The sequence below is a fragment of the Silurus aristotelis genome (genome assembly GCF_946808225.1).
Source record: "Silurus aristotelis genome assembly, chromosome: 18".
NCBI lineage: Eukaryota > Metazoa > Chordata > Actinopteri > Siluriformes > Siluridae > Silurus > Silurus aristotelis.
The window spans coordinates 14,313,678-14,332,178 of record NC_139591.1 but is presented as its reverse complement, the minus strand read 5'-3'; the positions used below and the strand labels follow the sequence as shown (position 1 = coordinate 14,332,178).

Genomic DNA, 18,501 nt, shown 5'->3' with positions numbered 1-18,501 from the left:
TTGGGAAGACATGAATGTTAATCTAATGCTAGTGAAAAGACGATGTCCTTTTGAGATAGTTAGCTTGGCTGGCTAAGTGAGATCATTAAGCACGGATAGTTCCGAAGGTCCATAGGAAGCATTTCAATCAACCTCTCAGGTCAAAGTTAGATTTACTAACTTAGTGACATTAGTGACACTTCCAGTAAGGAGATGCTCTGGAGTGAATTATGGACTGCAGTGGTGCACTTTTTTCCTGAATAAGGGTTAAATTAGGTTTATTTGCTTTATTCCTGTGGTTACAAATGTGATAGAACAGTCTTTACAGGTCTCATTATGGTGATGAAAGGAATAATTCCTTTCATTAGGAAGGAATAATTTCTTTCATTACCATGAGAAGACCTGTAAAGAATGTTCTATGACATTTTTAATGCATGAATATGCATGGGAATTAGCAAACAGTGTAACACTTTGGAAATAAAAAAAAGAATTCAGATGACAAAATAGCTCTAAATTGCACTTGTTAAAACATTTCTTGCATTTTGAGTTTTGGATCATTGTATAATTGTAGAACCCCCAAAACTCAACAGATCCAGCCCCCTGTTCAACAGCTGGCAAGGATTTTTTTCAATCCCATCCTTGTCAATTTTCTACTAAACATATTACCTTTGGCGATTCTGGCCAGAATTTCATCAGTCCACAGTACTTGTCTCCAATAAGATATTTATTTATCATAGCTATGTAAATCATTCTTTTCATAAATTTAATGCTCCATTTTGTTTGGTGAGGATGAAGAAGAAAGAATTCCTTCTGTTGATTTTTTGACATTACTACTGGTTGAGAAGAGCCTGGAGAGGTGGAGATATGCGCTGGAGAGAAGGGGAATGAAAGTCAGTAGGAGTAAGACAGAGTACATGTGTGTGAATGAGAGGGAGGGCAGTGGAGTGATGCGGTTGCAGGGAGAAGAGGTGGAGAAGGTGGAGGAGTTCAGGTACCTGGGGTCAACAGTGCAAAGTAATGGAGAGTGTGTTAGGGAAGTAAAGAAAAGAGTGCAGGCAGGGTGGAGTGGGTGGAGAAGAGTGACAGGAGTGATTTGTGATAGAAGAGTATCTGCAAGAATGAAAGGGAAAGTTTATAGGACTGTGGTGAGACCTGCGATGTTGTATGGATTAGAGACAGTGGCATTGAGTAAAAGACAGGAGGTGGAGCTGGAGGTAGCAGAGCTGAAGATGTTAAGGTTTTCATTGGGAGTGACGAGGATGGACAAGATTAGAAATGAGTTTATTAGAGGGACAGCACATGTAGGATGTTTTGGTGACAAGGTGAGGGAGGCGAGATTGAGATGGTTTGGACATGTGCAGAGAAGGGACATGAATTATATTGGTAGAAAAATGCTGAAGATGGAGCCACCAGGTAGGAGGAAAAGAGGAAGGCCAAGGAGGAGGTTCATGGATGTGGTGAGGGAAGACATGCAGGTAGTTGGTGTGAAAGAGGCAGATGTAGAGGACAGGGTGGTATGGAGACGGATGATCCGCTGTGGCGACCCCTAATGGGAGCAGCCGAAAGAAGAAGAAGACTACTCTTGTGTCAAAAATAATTAGCAAAATATGAATTATGATTGCCTAATGGTTTGTATACTGTACAAGCACATGCAAAACACTAAATTACACATACAGGGCTGTGGGAATGCCAGGACCGGATTTCAGTGCACTTTTTTTATTATTATTATTATTATTATTATTATTATTATTATTATTATTATTATTATTATTATTATTATTATTATTATTATTATTTTTTTTTTTTTACTTTTTTAATGTATTAGACTTAATTTTCCAATATGACCAAGCATTATATGATGCACATAAAAAAAGTTTTATATAAAAAATTATATAAAAATTATTCATTTAAAAAACCCTTTCCCTTATTTAGCAATGTCTGGCCTTTTTTGCAATCATGCTTTAATACTTTTTGTAATCATGCTTTGATAGCATTAGATCAATTCACCTTTCTCTCATCTTAGTATTATTTATTAATATCATTAGATGATCTGATCAGCCAAGGAAATCAGTGTTCGATGGGGCAGTTGACAGTTTTGCAGATCTTTGACAGTTTTAGACATCTTGTGTTACTCTACATGTAAAACGATGCGTGTTCTTTAGAGTATAAAGGCATCCTTCAGTTATGAGCAAGTTCACTTCACACAAGACTATTTATATACACTATTCATTTCGACAGTATTTCCCCAAATGGTCCCTGCTCTCAAATTCTTCTCAAAAAAATCGATTTTTCAATCATTGTTTTTTTTTGTAAAATGTATTAAGAACGCTGTACTCTTTTCTAATTCAGTAGTAATGTGTATGTGACAGATAAAGGCTATTCCATTCTATTCTATTCTATTCTATTCTATTCTATTCTATTTGAGGAACATTCATTTAAACATTCATTATGTATGGAATTTCATTAGTTCCTTAGTTTTGCCATTTAAATAGAGTCAGTGGCTTAAACACTAATCTTCTTAACAGACAGCTTTATCGTTCCGTAAATGTGAGTTAGTGTCGATGTGCATTGACTTTCACATCCCGCTGTAATCAGGTAGATTATAGATTCTGTATTATTCATTGTGACTCTTTGTTACCAAAGGACTGCAGAGGCAGCATCTCATGTGTAACAGGATATTCTGTGCTTTCTGAAGGTCAACTGGAGGTGAAGTACAAACTGCAGAACAACCGAGATGCTGACGTCTTCAGATCGAGTGCAAAGAGCCTGGCCAATGGACAGCTGCACCGAGTGTCAATACAAAGAGTCCTAGAAAACCTCAGTATTCAGGTCAGATAGAGATATCACTTTTAAATAATCATAAATGTGAATGTTATTGCATTACTGAGCCTTTCTATATATATATATATATATATATATATATATATATATATATATATATATATATATATAAAGACAATCTTTTGTTTAAAAAAAAAAAAACACAATCTGACATATAGCATAATGTATATATTTATATTTGCATTTGCGGCATTTAGCAGATGCCCTTGTCCAGAGAAATGTACAAAAGTGCTTTGAGTCTCCATCAATAAATTAATGTACACTGGTATGCTAGATTCCAACCTAAGTTACATCAGCTTATAACTCTGTTAGTTTAAGAAAGTGTTACTTTGAGTGTTTCAGGAAGAGGTAGTTCTTCACCCGTCGCTTGAATATAGTCAGGGACTCTGCTGTTCAGACTGCTAGGTTAAGTTCATTCCACCATCTCGGTGCCCGGAACAGAGAAGCGCCTTGATGTATGCTTACCTCTTACCCTGAGAGAAAGTGGTATCAGTCGAGCAGTGCTGGAGGGTCTCAGGCAGCAGTGCCAAGAGTGAAAACCAGGTCTAAGAACATGAAATAAAGTAACAGCGTGATATGCACTGGGAGACACAATACTCCGCAACATAGCTTAGCATGGGCACTGGCTAAAAAGTCTAACAACAGGAAGTAAACTTTGCCCCGAAGATGTTCAGAACTCAGGGGATGGCTGCCTCTGGTGGGGCAGAGCAGGTAACTGTATCTGGAATTGTTATAGAATCCCCCCTTTAAGAACACCTCCAGGTGTTAGTTTCTTACAGGGCCACCCCCAGGATCTAGCGCCTGGTTGATGGGGGTGGTTTCTGTGGAATTCCTCCTTGAGTAAGGCAGCGAGGATGTCATCTACATCTAGGGTTCCACCCAGCATTGATCCTCTGGCCCGTAACCCTCCTAATCCACGAGGCTAATTATTGAAGGCTCCCTCCCCTACGACTGGAGTTTAGAATGGTGTGCACTCTGTATGCATTAATGTCTAATGGTGGAGGAGATTCTTGTTCTTTGTGAGGTACAGAGGGTGGAGCATTAGCGGGTTTGAGGAGGGAGACATGAAATGAGGGATAGAGGCAATAGTGGGATAGTAACTGAAAGCGATAGGTGACAGGGTTAACTTTACTAAGGTTTTAAAAGGCCAGATGAAACAGGGGCTTAGTTTCATACTGGGTAGTTTGAACTTGATGTTCTTTGTGGAGAGCCAATTTACCTGACCTGGTTGATAGGAAGGGTGGTGGTGTCTTTGATGGTTTGCCTGCATCTCCTGGCGACAAACTGCCCTCTAGAGGTGCACATGAGCTCTTTCCCACACATCTCTGCTCCAATGGAGCTAGTCATTGACTGCAGGAATGCACAAGATTTCCCCTTACCATGGAAAGAGAGGCAGTTGATAACCTAGTACACACTGAAATGGTGAGATTGGTGGAAGAGTGAACAACCCTCCACATATCGTCTGGTGTCTAATGATCAGGAGGGCTACCAGAACGTATTTTAAATTAACCTGGTGGTATGGTGGATCCTTGGATGTCCTGTGCTGAGCGAGGTGTACACCCAAAGCATGACCCTGGGTCATAGTTCAGCGAAAACATACTGTTGGGAGGGCAATCAGGTGGAGCAGGTTTATGGGCTTGTGCTCTCTGAATGTGCTTCAGTATGTCCCAGCAGGCTGGGGTGATGATGGGTGGCAAAATGGGTTCGGGCTTCGATGATCTGTCAAATAAAATATATTTCTTCATGGCCTTGGTTTCAGTTGCAGAGAGGGGAAATACTCAGCATCGGTAGTTTGATAGTTTAAGTTTGATAGCATAGTGCTATGGTCAATATGGAGGTAGTGATGTAGACTTTGCTTTGTTAAAGAAATTAAAAACTCAGTAATTTCTACTGTACCTGAAATGCATTGTTTGAATAAGAAGTTGTACCTTTCTTTAGTTCAACTCTTGAGTCAATATGCAATCTTCTGTGTGGAGCTGGAATGCATCTCGGACGAGTGTTACTCGGTAGATAACCTTCACCAATTAGTCTAAGCCTTCATGATAATTGTGTTTCAAAGATGTGAGCTCATCTCGGCAATCTTTCTTTCTCCCTGATTCGAGCGCTTCCCAATTTGTCTTTCCCCTGCAGCGCAATAAGAGGCTCTGCGCCACACAACGGCATGTTTAACCGGCTTTGAAGAGCAGCTTTAATTAAAAAAAAAGCCTTGGCATGGATGAATAACACTCCTGAGCATTTGAAACATGAACGTTCCAAAGCCCTTTTACAGTGTGACAGTCGTCCCTGTTTACTGGAGCTGTTTTTTGTGTCTTCTAGATTGATCAGAACGCAAGGGAAGACTTCAACCTATCATCAGATGTTGACTTCAATGCCATCAAAGCCATCATCATCGGGAGAGTGCCTGGTGAGTAAGGCCATTAAAATGCCGTCGACGTCTGTCTGGGCTGCCCATTAGTTAAAAAAAAAGAAAAAAAGAATGAAAAAAAATAAACTCTAAGATTGTTTGCTCTCATCTGTACAGTGCTTTCATGCTTCTGTTCCCAGCCTGTGCTTTCAGTTATAATAGAAAAAAGAAATGGAGTGCTGGGCTCTCAAAGAATTGCGAGTGGAATGTCCACATAATTGATCATTATAGAATATTATGTGCATTTTAGAGCAGGACTGGAAAGATGAAATGTCTGGGACGGTTAACTGCTTCAAGGGGCAGGGGATGATTGTTCAGGCAGCCAGTGAGGTGAATTAAGGGTGTAGTGTTGCTCGGTGTTGCTCAATGAAAATATATATACCAAACTGTGCAGAAGTCTTATGCCATCATTAGCTTTGTTGCTCCAGCAATAGTATAATGGCCATACAAATTTTTTTCTGAGGTTCTTTAGTAGAATACAACCAAAAGATATAGAAAATTCATATCAGATATATATCATTCATATATTAGTTATTTGAAAGCTTGTTATTAAGATTAACTTTCAATCATATCAATCTATTTAAAATGCCAAAGATCATTGCAAAGACTTTTGCATCAGCAAGGCCACTTACAAAGGGAAATCAGCAAACTAAATGGGTAATCAAAATACAAGCTGTTATAAAGAAAATTTAAGAATCAGATGAGGTCAAGGTCAAAAAAGGGGCTGAATGGCCAAGAAAACTGATTTGATGAGAAGAGTCTCTTTTGAGAGACAATAGGAAGTCCAGCCAAAGCCTATCTCAGAATTTGGCATCTTCATCAGGATGCCAAGTTGACCCTTTTACAGTCCAAAGAAACTTGATCAGGAATGGTCTTTGTTGAAGGGTAACAGTCAAGAAACCACTTTTACAGAAGAGAACAGGGTAAAAAGGCTAAGATATGTCAAGTCAAGTAAAGTTTATTTCTATAGCGTTTATTAGAGTTTATTTCTTTTCACAAAGCGCTGATCACAAAGCTTACAAAGATCACTGAAAAAGAGTATTATTATGGAGTGATTAATCTAAGTTTCAATTCGTCAATTCGTAAACAATATGTCGGGGAAAAAAGTTGAAGAGAGATGGAAAATATGAGTGCATGGAGCTTTTAGTGAAACATGGAGGAGGGCCTGTCCTGGTTTGGATATGCATTTCTGCCCATGCTGTTTCCAATGTTATCCAAACTGTTGGATAACTGTCAGGATCATGAATGTTTAAATGTACCGGCAGATTTAAATGAATCATTCCATTCCTTATGGAGAGCACATGATTGGAAATAGTTTTATTTTTTATGAATCGATCCGAAGCACACTGCTAATACAGTGAAATTATATTCGGAGAGAAAAGCAGCTAATAAAACAGTCATGGACTAGCCTTCACAGATTCCTAAACTAAACATTATAAAGACAGTATGGGTAATATCACCTGGACAAAGAAAAAAATGAAAGACAACATACAGAACAGCTAAGAAGAACTCTGGGAAGTTCTGAAAGAAGTCTTGTATAATATACAGTACTTCAGAAAATCTCATGGCAGTCTCCCCAAAAGTGTTAAAAATGTGATTAGTGCAAAAGGGTGTGTGGGTGGTCACACTAAATGCTGACTTTTGCCGAAAGAAGCCATTTTGCTTTAAAATTTGAATATTTAAAACTTTGCTAAAACTACATAGCTGGTGGTGGTATCAGACTTTCACACAGTACTCTGGTCTTTATTCCCAGTAGCACATAGTACCAGCCCACCAACAAATTATTTAAACCTCTCAGGACATCATCATTGCTTGACTCACCACACTGTTTCACTTTTTAAATCAATCTCTGTTGCCGTAAGACCATCTGACCAGATTACGCACATTCCCACATCTAACTTGATCTGATTTTTAGGATAATTTTTCCATAAGAGTTTAAAACAGAAACATAAAAGAGGATTTTCTGTCATTCCTAATGATTCCAGGCATCGATCATAACACGGTAATAAATACAGAATAAAAGATGAAACAAGTAGAGGGAAAAGCTGGCGGTTGAGGAGTCTTGAGACTTCATGTGCATTAGAAACACTGGTTTGGAAAAAAAATCTGCAGTAAACATGTCAGAAGCTTTCAATATTTAAAAAAATAAAAATAAAAATTGGTCAGTGGATGCCTCCCAAAACTCTGATCGATGCCTTCTAGATTCCTCAATCGTCTGTCAGCCTGTGACCCAAAAAATTGATTGAAGTCCACCATCGTTATGGACATAATTCTTAAAATGCACTTGGAGGAATCAAGGGACAAACAGAGAGGAGGCTTTTATGTCAGGATTAAACTGCTGCTTCCTTGGAAGAATCCTCTTTTATATAAGTAAGTACAGTGTAAAAATGTGTGTAAATACATTTGTTAATATAATTACCAATATAATCATCTAAATCATCAGACTAAATGTGCAAAAAAAAAATTTTTTTAATTAAGATATGCTTGCTTTTAAAATAATAACAAATAATAGCAATGTTAGAAATAAATGGTAGAATACTTTTTATGATGAACAGTCAAAACAATTAATTGTGTAATTATGTAATTTTCTTTCAGGCTGATTCAAAGTGCATGTAACAGTGCTTTATTATGTACAGCAATGATTTCCTGTTCAATACAGTCCTGATAGCTTAGACCAGTCTGACTATTCAACTTTGTCCTCTTTTATCTCTGCCACTCAAAAATGTTTTTTGTTTTTTGCACCATTTTGTATCAAATCCTGGCTGTTTGTAATTTTCTTAAATACGTTTTATTCACTCAGACATTTTATGTAAACAATATCTGATTCTGTATCTGTATGATGTTGGCCCTTTCAGTTCCCCGTTGCACTCTTTTTCTCAAACTGTGGCTCAGAAAAGTGAGAAAAGTGAGCAACGTATCTGAGATTATACAATTTAAGAAATTTAATTGATTAAATGTATTAGATTACTATTTATTAAGAACATTTAATTAGTACATTTCCATGGTTTAAAATATGAGTTTATGAGATTTACCAAACATTGCATTTTGTTTGTATTTTCATCTTACACAGCACCCCAACATTTATGGAATTGGGGTTGTAAACCAATAAATATTTTTTAAGTTTTATAATTGTGCCTTTATCTAAAGTGTAGCCTTCATCAAAGTCATTTGTAGCCCACAGCTAGTAGCTGGAGTTATTTAAACATAAATATGTGTACAGTGTGTGCTTTTAAAAGTTAATAACTATTCCTACTAAGACACACACACACACACACACACACACACACACACACACACACACACACAGACAGACAGACAGACAGACAGACAGACAGACAGACAGACAGACAGACAGACAGACAGACAGACAGACAGACAGATAGATAGATAGATAGATAGATAGATAGATAGATAGATAGATAGATAGATAGATAGATAGATAGATAGATAGATAGATAGCTTTGCTGTTTTAATTAGCTTTTTGGGAATGTGTTCCAGACAGACAGACAAATAGATTTTTGTAACATCATTGCATTATAGAAGAAAAGGAGTTAACTAAACACTAAATAAAAATTAAATAAAAATAAATTATAATTTTTTTTTTTTATGATTTAACTAGCTTATATAATTAGTATTTAACTAATTTATTTATTTTCGAAATTCAGACAGACAGATAGATCGACCGGAGGAGAGACAGACATATGGAGGGAAAGAAAAAGTTTGACGTCAGAAAGGAAAAGCACAGAAAGAGATGGAAATAAATATTGAGAAACAAAGAGAGAGTGGCAGATAGAGAAAGCTAAATGCAGAGAGAGACAGAAAAGGTGTAAAAAAGAGAAAAAGATGGATGGCTTTTCCTTGTTACTCCCAGTCTTTATAGTGTCTATAGAATGAACTTTGACATTTATATGCATGTGTGTGTGTGTGTGTGTGTGTGTGTGTGTGTGTGTGTGTGTGTGTGTGTGTGTGTGTGTGTGTGTGTGTGTGTGTGTGCATGTATATCCACAGAGTATGATGAGTCGGATACAGAGATAAGTCGTCTAACTTCTCAGGGCTTTACCGGCTGCCTGTCAGTGGTCCAGTTCAACTCCATCTCTCCTCTGAAAGCAGCGCTGCTTTATCCACATACCAGTCCTGTTGCTGTCACAGGGACACTGACTGAGTCCAACTGCGGCTCGTCCTCGTCATCCAGTCCCTATGCGGCCGAAACCACCCACTCCCTGTCGGGTACAATTTGCCACATCGCATTCATCCGATAGCCAAAGTTCCCTCTAACTTTGTCAAATGTAGCTACATAAATCTCAGGCCTCAGAACTATGGTTCAAAGTGTAAAAGTTTAAACAATTTACATTTGAAAAGAAACAAAGTAAACACAACCACAACAACAAAACTGTAATCTTTAAAAGCACACCCTCTGTGGTAGATACCAAAGCAAGGGCTATTTCTAATCATGAATTTGCATCCATAATTCCACTTCTAGTTCGGCGATTTGTCTTTCACAAATCATGTTTAAGCTCTGCCTACTGACACTATTTTCATATCATTTTTTAATCCATAAATTTAGCTTCTATTTCTTGAAGAATTAGGATTATTGTCCTGCAGAATCCAGTTTATTTTGCTTCCAGAATTTGCAGATACTCAAATCTATTCTTCCATGTACCGCTGCAGTGTTTCCTGTTTCACTGGATGCCACACAACCCCGAATCTTAATAGATCCACATGTTTAACCTTTTGCTGTTCTTTTTCACCAAATTCTACTCTACAGTCTGCTTTATCGCAGCATGATTAAAGGTACAGTGTGGTGGATGTAGGATATGGATGTAATGTATACGTTATCCTGATAGATATAGAAAGGAGCATGAACACTGAGCGGGAGTTATATATTGAAATATGTACTGTACATGCAAACACCGGGGTAAACTTCAGGGTGGACCAAGGCCAAATTATCAAACAAAACAATTTCATTCATTCATTCATTTTCTCCCGCTTATCCGTAAATCGGGTCGCGGGGGCAGCAGTCTAAGCAGGCCCCCGCCTTCGACTGCTGCCCAATCCTCACAGCACCGTCCCTTACGGTCCCTCCTGCAGGTGGTGAGCCCACGGGAAGACAAAACTATTTTTTTAATAAAATATAAATTACCTACAAAATTAACACTAAAAGAAAGACAAACAATTTTCCTGAACTTCCTCATTAAAAACAGTGAAGAAACCCACACCCAACACAAATGGCAGTCACAACACTACTAGCAGTGAACGTGACCACACAAATATGTACATATATTTATATAGATTACAATATTCCACTTATTTACAAAATGGCCAATCAAACACAGTGGTAGACAGTAAATAAGTAAATTATACTTTTACTTTAACTTCACTACATTTCAAAATCACATATCTTACTTTTTACCCAACTACATTTAGCAAAATCAGTCGTTCCTTTTTATTTATAAAAGGACTAGCGGAAAGTACCCGTGCTTCGCTATGGAAGGCAGAACGCTAAGCAATATGGCAATAAGCAGTAAGCACTAAGCAGGACTGGATGATCAGAGATCAGAACGTAACGTCAACAAATAACGTACTACCCCTTTGTAGTACCGATACAGGGCAAACTACTTTGAAAATAATTTTTATTGTGCATCTAACATCTAATAAGAAACAATGTACTAAGTTTCATTAGGATCCGTAATGTTATTTCGAAGAGTTTACAATGCGAGAGAAATCGCGTTTTTCGCGAGTTAGCCGCGATCCAGGGCGAATTTTTCAAAACCCTTTCTTAGTGAGCACCTAAGACCCAAGAGGAAGGTATGTTCCAAATTTCATTGCAATCCGTTCAGTGGTTTTTGAGATTTCGTGATGAGTGAGTGAGTCAGTCAGTCAGTGGTATTTGAGCTTTATATATATAGATAAAAAAACTTTTGAGCTAGCTGAAAAAAAGGTTCTGGGTTAATGAATATTTTAATAGATATTAATCAGTGTTTGAATCATTAATATCATTCTATTAATAGATTGGTGTGTTAAGAGTTATTTTACATAAACTGAGTTGATTAAGCAAAAGTTTTATGACAAAAATGACATTATAGGCATAAAAATTATAGTACTTTGTATACGAAAGTACATTTACCTTTACTAAAGTAATATTTTGCCTACTGTACCTGTACTTTAACTCAAGTACATGGTTTGTATACTTCGTCCACAACTAATCAAGCATATTACAAAGGACAAGGCAAACTCCGAAAAGGCATAAGTCGAAACCAGACTTATGCAAAACACCAAAACAAAATCAGGAAACAAAATTGTGTGTCGGCAAAAAGCAAGCTGGGTATCCTGGCTTCTGACCCAACTTTATAAAGTCACTTTATTGTGACATCATCTACTTGGAGGTGGGCATGGCTTCACTAGGCTGGAGTGCAGAAAGGCCAGGGCTAGAGTCCAGAGTGGGATCTGCACAGACTATGCTTACATACACAATGCATATCATACTATACAACAGTACAACACAACCCATAAGATTGTGTGCACAGGACACGTTTACAGAATGCATCTGGCTTATCTGGATATAGTTTTGCATGAATCAGATGTTTACTTTGTGATGAGGTCGCATATAAGATTTATAAGAGTTTGTGTCAAGCTGTGGAGTGGTTTTATGTGGAGTACAGTTTCTTGAGCTACCTACCCATGTCTAAACCTGTGGTTGTGTTTACTTACTTAGTGTTCAAAAATCAATAAAACCTGGCTAAACATTTATGTAGAAAGACAAAAAACAGGACTTAAGATCGAAACAGATTGATGGGGGCTAAATGAATAAAAGGTATGCATGAATTAAAGTAAAATCCACTCCAGGAAGTATAGGTTATTCTTTTTAAAAAGGAATGGTATGGCAAAATGGATTTTTTTTTTACCCTATAAAGGTCTAAAGTAAAAAAGTGTCTATAGCCCTGTGATTAAATTAAGGCTTAAATGTGGCCAATCAGTTTATTAATCTGCATGCAAGGGAATTTAATTTGCATCCTTTCTTCTCTTGGTTTCCACTTTCATGCTTTACTGCCTCTCTGCACCGCACCCTTGTGAATGCAGAGTATGATGCTATGTGTGTCTCTTCTTTCTCTTCTTTCCTTTTTGCTGTAGATCATGTGGGTACTGTAGGAGAGCCTGTAGTCAATGTAATCAGCGGTGACTCGGCTTTGATTGGAGGTAACAGCTGTCTTAGTGCACTCTACTCGTTTTTAAGCTGATGAGGAAATGAGTGTTCCTTCAGAGAAGCTGATTCTGTTTGCTTTTTTTTTTTCTATTCCCTCTCTGCCTTTAACATGTCTGCACTTCTACTGTACATTTGCACATTTGCAAGACAGACTGCTAACGCTGCTCCTGCAAAATTATCGACTGAAAACATAAAAACTCCTTTTAGTTTATCACAATATTAAAGAGGACGGAGTGAAACACCAAATCGGATTAGTGAGGAAGCGATTGATTTTCCATAACAGCTGCTTGGACAGTAGTTTTGTCCGTAATTTTAATCACAGGTAATTTTAATCATCAGTGCGCTTTTTTGAACGTGTTATTTATCCTATAGTAACAGTTCACTCATGTGCGGTGGAAACATCACGTTAAAACCATTTTTTTTAACGTATTTTTTTTAAAAAACTTTCTGTGGTGAGATGCCTTTTTTTGGGGCATTTTTGGAAGGAGTCTTTTTTAATATTTTAATATTTGTAAGACCTCCAGTTTGTCATGCTACCAAGAATTCTATTAATATATAATAATATAATATTAAATATAATATTTTAATATCGAACATATGAACAATTCCACATGATTTTGTGAAATTGGAACATGTCCACTATATAACTGTAAGTTATTTCTATGCAAACAATCCTGTTAAGAGAAGTGCAATTAATAAACATTTAGAATAAAGCAGTTTACCTGACTGTTTGAATCCTACTGTTCAGACACATAGATTAATATATAAAACGCAGTGGTAGATCTGGCAAGGTAATGGTAGAAACAGGAATGACACAGGTCAGAATATCAAAATAGCGAGGCGGGTGAATCATCAGCTTGGTAAATATCAGCTGATCAGACTTAAATACTTCACAAATCAAGTGTTTGTTTATATTGTGCTTGAACTACCAGCGTGCTTGAGCAGTAGCTCAGTGACTGAAAGCATATGAATGGCATTTTGCAGTTCACTGCGGCCATGTTTAAATGTGACGTTAAATGTTGGAATTTGGAGTTGTTGATGAAACTATGATCATCCATTGTTGTAATATGCTATCATTCCTTATTGTTATTGTTGAGATTGTGCTGGTTTGTTGTTAAACAAAGTAATTCTTACAGTCATCCATCTAAGTTTTCTTTTCTTTTTTAAACTGGGTCCTGGGTTAAATTATTTAAATTGTGTAGCGTTTCTAACAATGAATATTGTCACAAAACAGCTTTACACAAATAAATAGATTGAGAGTATACATTTGAAATTCTTTACCTAACGAGTGAGCCAATGGCCGATAAGGAAAAACTCCCTTAGACAATATGAGGAAGAAACCTTGAGACGAACAAGACTCAACATGGAAACAGCGCATCTTCATATGATTGACACAGAATACCTATTCATTATAGTTTATTCATCAGTGTGGTTATTAAAAGCACCTTCTGTTCAGTAGAAATAGACTAATGAGGGATGTCTAATACTGAAAGCTCTAATGCAAAAACGATCTTGATGTTCCACAACATTGCTATAAACAGTTAAATGTCATTTATTTAAAGAAGTAAACATTGTATTCATTGGTAAATCACTGTATTATAAGCCAAATAGCGTGCTCCAGACTGCTGTTATGCAAAAATATTGCAGTTCATGGCATAGCAGTGGTCAGCTTCCACCACTTTCCATATCGTACCAACCCTGTGTGCATGATAACAGCCTTATTTCTTTCCTAATAAACACCTCCTGACTAATTCCAATCAAGACTTCAACAGCCAGAACAAATAGCACATAAAAACCCCAGATGCTCCACAGTTCACTTCAACTTAATAGAAAAGTTTCTAAGAACACCAAAATGAATTTCCACATTTTTGTAAGAAATTATTTGCTGATTCGAGGAACTTTTTTCACTGCCATCTTCAAATATCCTCTTCTTGAGTGGATTAATGTGGCATTAAATTAAAACCGAGATGTATTTTTGGGCCACTTCAATTAGATGCCTCTTTTTACCTCAAGTAATTGCATACACGGTGCTTAACAGAACGCAGAAAGCGAAGTGCTCAGGAAATGGTGCTTTCTGACAGGACGTTCAGCCGGTCCTTTGTGAAAAGAAAAGACGAAGAAAGACGAAGAAAAAATATAGAAACTATGTACTATCAAGTCACAAATTTCTTGATGAATTACATCAATCATCTGATTTATCTGTAAATCCATCAACTAAGGAGAACAGGCTCTAAATTAAGATTTGTATCAAAATTCAAATTCAAAAAGACCTCATTATCTGCTTTAAAGGCATAATCTGAGTGTGTAATCGCAACGCACATGGCGTTTCCTTTACCAAATGAAAAAAGAAATACGTTCAAACTAGTTGCACTGTTTATAAATTGTGAAATCACTGTGTCATTATATAAAATATCACAGCCTTACAGTGAGGCCATTAGGAGAAGGCACTCAGCCTATTGAAGGATGATGTATAATACCACAGGAGGTTTTATGGTTTTAATAAAGGTTTGTGTACACGGTAGAGGAGCAGAAGAATCCTTAAATAGTAATGTAATACTGCTCCTTTCGCATCGTTTGCGCTCGTATCTGACATTGTGTGTTTTTTTTCCAGGCGTCATTGCTGTCGTGATATTTGTGATCCTGGCCTGCCTGGCCATCATGGCACGCTTCTTCTACAGGCGGAAAGATACGTTTCAGACCCAGGAGTCGAAGGAAGTAAAAGAGGAAGATGGTCCTGAAACAGTGTTGAATGCTGACCACGGCAAACACAGTGTGATCAATGAAAGCCAAAAAGAGTATTTCATATGATGTTTCCTTTTCTGTGATGGTCAGACTTTCAGACTAATCCAGGATAGCGCAGGACACAAACATCTCGCCCTGAGCTTTGACCTGAGATGTTGGACGCTGATTAAAAGATGTTGAGAAGCAAAACACCCGGTGAAAACACTCGAAAACAGTTACACCCATATGTTTTTTGTACATAGGCTGGAAAGTTCCAACATTTGCCACAAAATAAATGTTTCTAATATGTGTGCAATGATCTTCATCGATTGTAAATATTATTTTGAAATGTACACATGGGGGAAAAAAAACAATAATCTATTTGTAACTGTTGCCTTTTATTCAGGATTTTGTTGAAATGCCCTATCCCACACCTACACTGGTACAAAACACATACAGGGAAGTCCGAAAATCTGAGACGTTTGTATCTTTATGTAATATGCCAAAAATAATTAAAAAAATTTAGAATTCTTAGAAGTATTTTTTTCTTTTCTTTTTTATTTTTTTTTATTTTTGAATGAATAATTCATTTTTCTGAATTTCAAATCGGTGCATCCAGCTTTCGCTCTTGCTTGAATATAAATAGTGATCTAGAATCTTGAATATTGAAGCATTTCCTTTCTTCAATTTTGATTGTTAAGTTTTTTGGTTTGTTTATTTCAAAATTGGTTTGTTTCAATGAAATGAAAAAATAATAAATAGTCTCAGACTTTTGGATGCCACTGTATAACTTTGGTGAAATATATGGTATTTTGAGGGGCAGTATTGAGTATGTAAATCTATCTGTGTAGCTTATATAACATAAAAATAATATAATATATTTGCGGCACACACTAATGAACAGGGGAGTAAATGTTCATCACTCCCAAAAGTCAACTGCTTTTTTTGTTGTTGTTGATGATGAGAATGATGATGATGAATCGTCTTTTGAAGATCAAAACTAAAAGCGTAGCGTTTGATTTTCTCTCGCGTGATTGTTTCGGTTCTCAGGTTGTCGAGTGTTTTTGGGGGGTATTTGTTCTCTGTGTGGACAACAGCGGGCCTTGCTTTCTTGTGCCCACTATTAATCTTCTGTTAGACCGAAAGCTCTCAGTGAGCATCCGTAAGGTTCCCCGTTGTTTTCTGTGCATTTCCAGGATGAAAATAAAATGTGTTTTTTGGGGGATTTAATTGTGAGAGAGAGAAAAAGACAGAAAAAAGGGAAATCTTTCTTCCTGTGCATTGAATCACTGCACACTGAAACAGTGTAACTATGACTACATTTTTGGGAACGAGTGTAAGAATAAAAGAAAAGAAAATGTTTCCAAGCTAAAAGTGTTAATCTGCATTCTGGCTTTGGTAAAACTCAGTCACTTCACTCCCAAATACTGTTTAAGTCTCATTATTTATCAGAAATAAATACACTTTGTGTTATGCGCACATTCATGGATTAAAAAAAAAATCAGTTGTGATTGTTTCTTTAATACCAACACTTACAACATACTACAGTAGGAACCAATTCAGAGTTGAGACAGTAACACAGAAACACCTTGCATTACATTATTTATTAATTTCAAGACTCACAACCAAAATCGAAACCCTTCTAACATTACCTAGACACACTATATACCCCAATAAGCAAAGTCCAGTGCATACAAGAATAAAACCTACAGTACAGATCAAAAGTTTGGACACACCTTGTGTGTCCAAACTTTTGGTCTGTACTGTATATATATTATATATACAGTACAGACCAAAAGTTTATATATATTATATATACAGTAGAGACCAAAAGTTTAGACACACCTTCTCATTCAAAGAGTTTTCTTTATTTTCATGACTATGAAAATTGTAGAGTCACACTGAAGGCATCAAAACTATGAATTACACATGTGGAATTATATACATAACAAAAAAGTGAACTGAAAATATGTCATATTGTAGGTTCTTCAAAGTAGCCATCAAGAGAATGCCAAGAGTGTGCACAGCAGTAATCTAAGCAAAAGGTGGCTACTTTGAAGAACCTAGAATATGACATATTTTCAGTTGTTTCACACTTTTTTGTTATGTATATAATTCCACATGTGTTAATTCATAGTTTTGATGCCTTCAGTGTGACTACAATTTTCATAGTCATGAAAATAAAGAAAACTCTTTGAATAAGAAGGTGTGTCCAAACTTTTGGTCTGTACTGTATGTAAGCACATTTAAATAAACTGCCATGAACCAATGCTTTTTTTTTGTTTTTTTTTTAAGCTTTTAGATGATTTTTTTTTTTTTTTTTACATTGTGATTTAGCAATTTTTTTGTGTTTTCTGGGGAGTTTTTAATTGAGCTTTTAATATTTTTTGCTGACCAGCATTAAGTTGCATAAACTGACATTAGTAAAAAAAAAAGAAAAATGTTCCTTATTATTATCAACAAAAACTGCTGCAAAGTTAAAAATGACAATAGAAAAAAACAAGTGGAAATATATAGGTATATTCCCAAAGAATACTTCAAGGGTTTTTTTTCCTTAAAAGAAACATTTAAATAAAATTCTTTATCTCATCTCTCTATACCAGAATGTTTTCCTACTGGAGAGGCTTTTGAGAAGAAGCTCTGCAGAAAGTAGTCTATGTGAAGAACCCATCTTTTTTTGCATTGCAAATTGCAAGTTCACAAGGTTTTTTTCACTTTTCATTTAGATTGGAACACTATTAGGAAAATGTTAACACTATATATTAGAAGGTTTCTTTTGCAGTCAGAGATTCAGTTTCACTAAAAACACAAACATTATGGGAGACAAAAGAAGCCAACTATCTGAATCTTTTACAATCCACTTCATTTAAATGATAAGCATCAGTATTTTGTTTTTTTTTTGTTTTTGTTTTTTTTAGCAGAAATAGTAGAAAAGGTTTTTCTACATTTTCACAAACAAATAAGGGACATATTTGGAGGCAGGATACAATATGGAATTTTTTATTTTTTTTTTATTTTTTTTTTAGAAAAATGTTCTAAAAAAAAGGTTTTAGAAAACCTGTATAAAGCAAAGGAATTTACTATCTAAGAAAGCCTTCAGGATTAAATTTTTAGAATGCATTCAGTTTGTACCTTATTTCAAAACTTTGGATAATACAGTATATATTGTAAAATTACACTGCAGATGCTGTGTCATAATGCTGTACATCAGAGCATTTATATATTAGAAAGGGTTTTGGAAAAAATAAATACTTTCTTAAAATCATTACAGGCCCAATAGCTCACAATCTTCTACATTACAAACATAGTGTTTCTCAGACATGGAAAACTATCATAAATAATATAAATGATAGAT

At 36.2% G+C, this 18,501-nt stretch overlaps 1 protein-coding gene across 2 annotated transcripts in view; it reads left to right on the top strand.

Annotated features, from left to right (window-relative positions):
* Window positions 1–16,571, top strand: part of cntnap3 (contactin associated protein family member 3) — a 154,657-nt gene extending 138,086 nt beyond the window's left edge. The window contains exons 20-24 of one of the 2 annotated variants that reach the window (XM_083569408.1): window positions 2,675–2,808; window positions 5,137–5,224; window positions 9,233–9,451; window positions 12,353–12,418; window positions 15,037–16,571. In XM_083569408.1, the coding sequence (XP_083425534.1) occupies window positions 2,675–2,808; window positions 5,137–5,224; window positions 9,233–9,451; window positions 12,353–12,418; window positions 15,037–15,233 (704 nt within the window). In that variant the 3' untranslated portion in view covers window positions 15,234–16,571. The remainder of the gene's footprint in view (window positions 1–2,674; window positions 2,809–5,136; window positions 5,225–9,232; window positions 9,452–12,352; window positions 12,419–15,036) is intronic. The other variant, XM_083569409.1, reaches the window with a different exon arrangement.
* The last annotated feature ends 1,930 nt before the right edge of the window (window positions 16,572–18,501 follow it).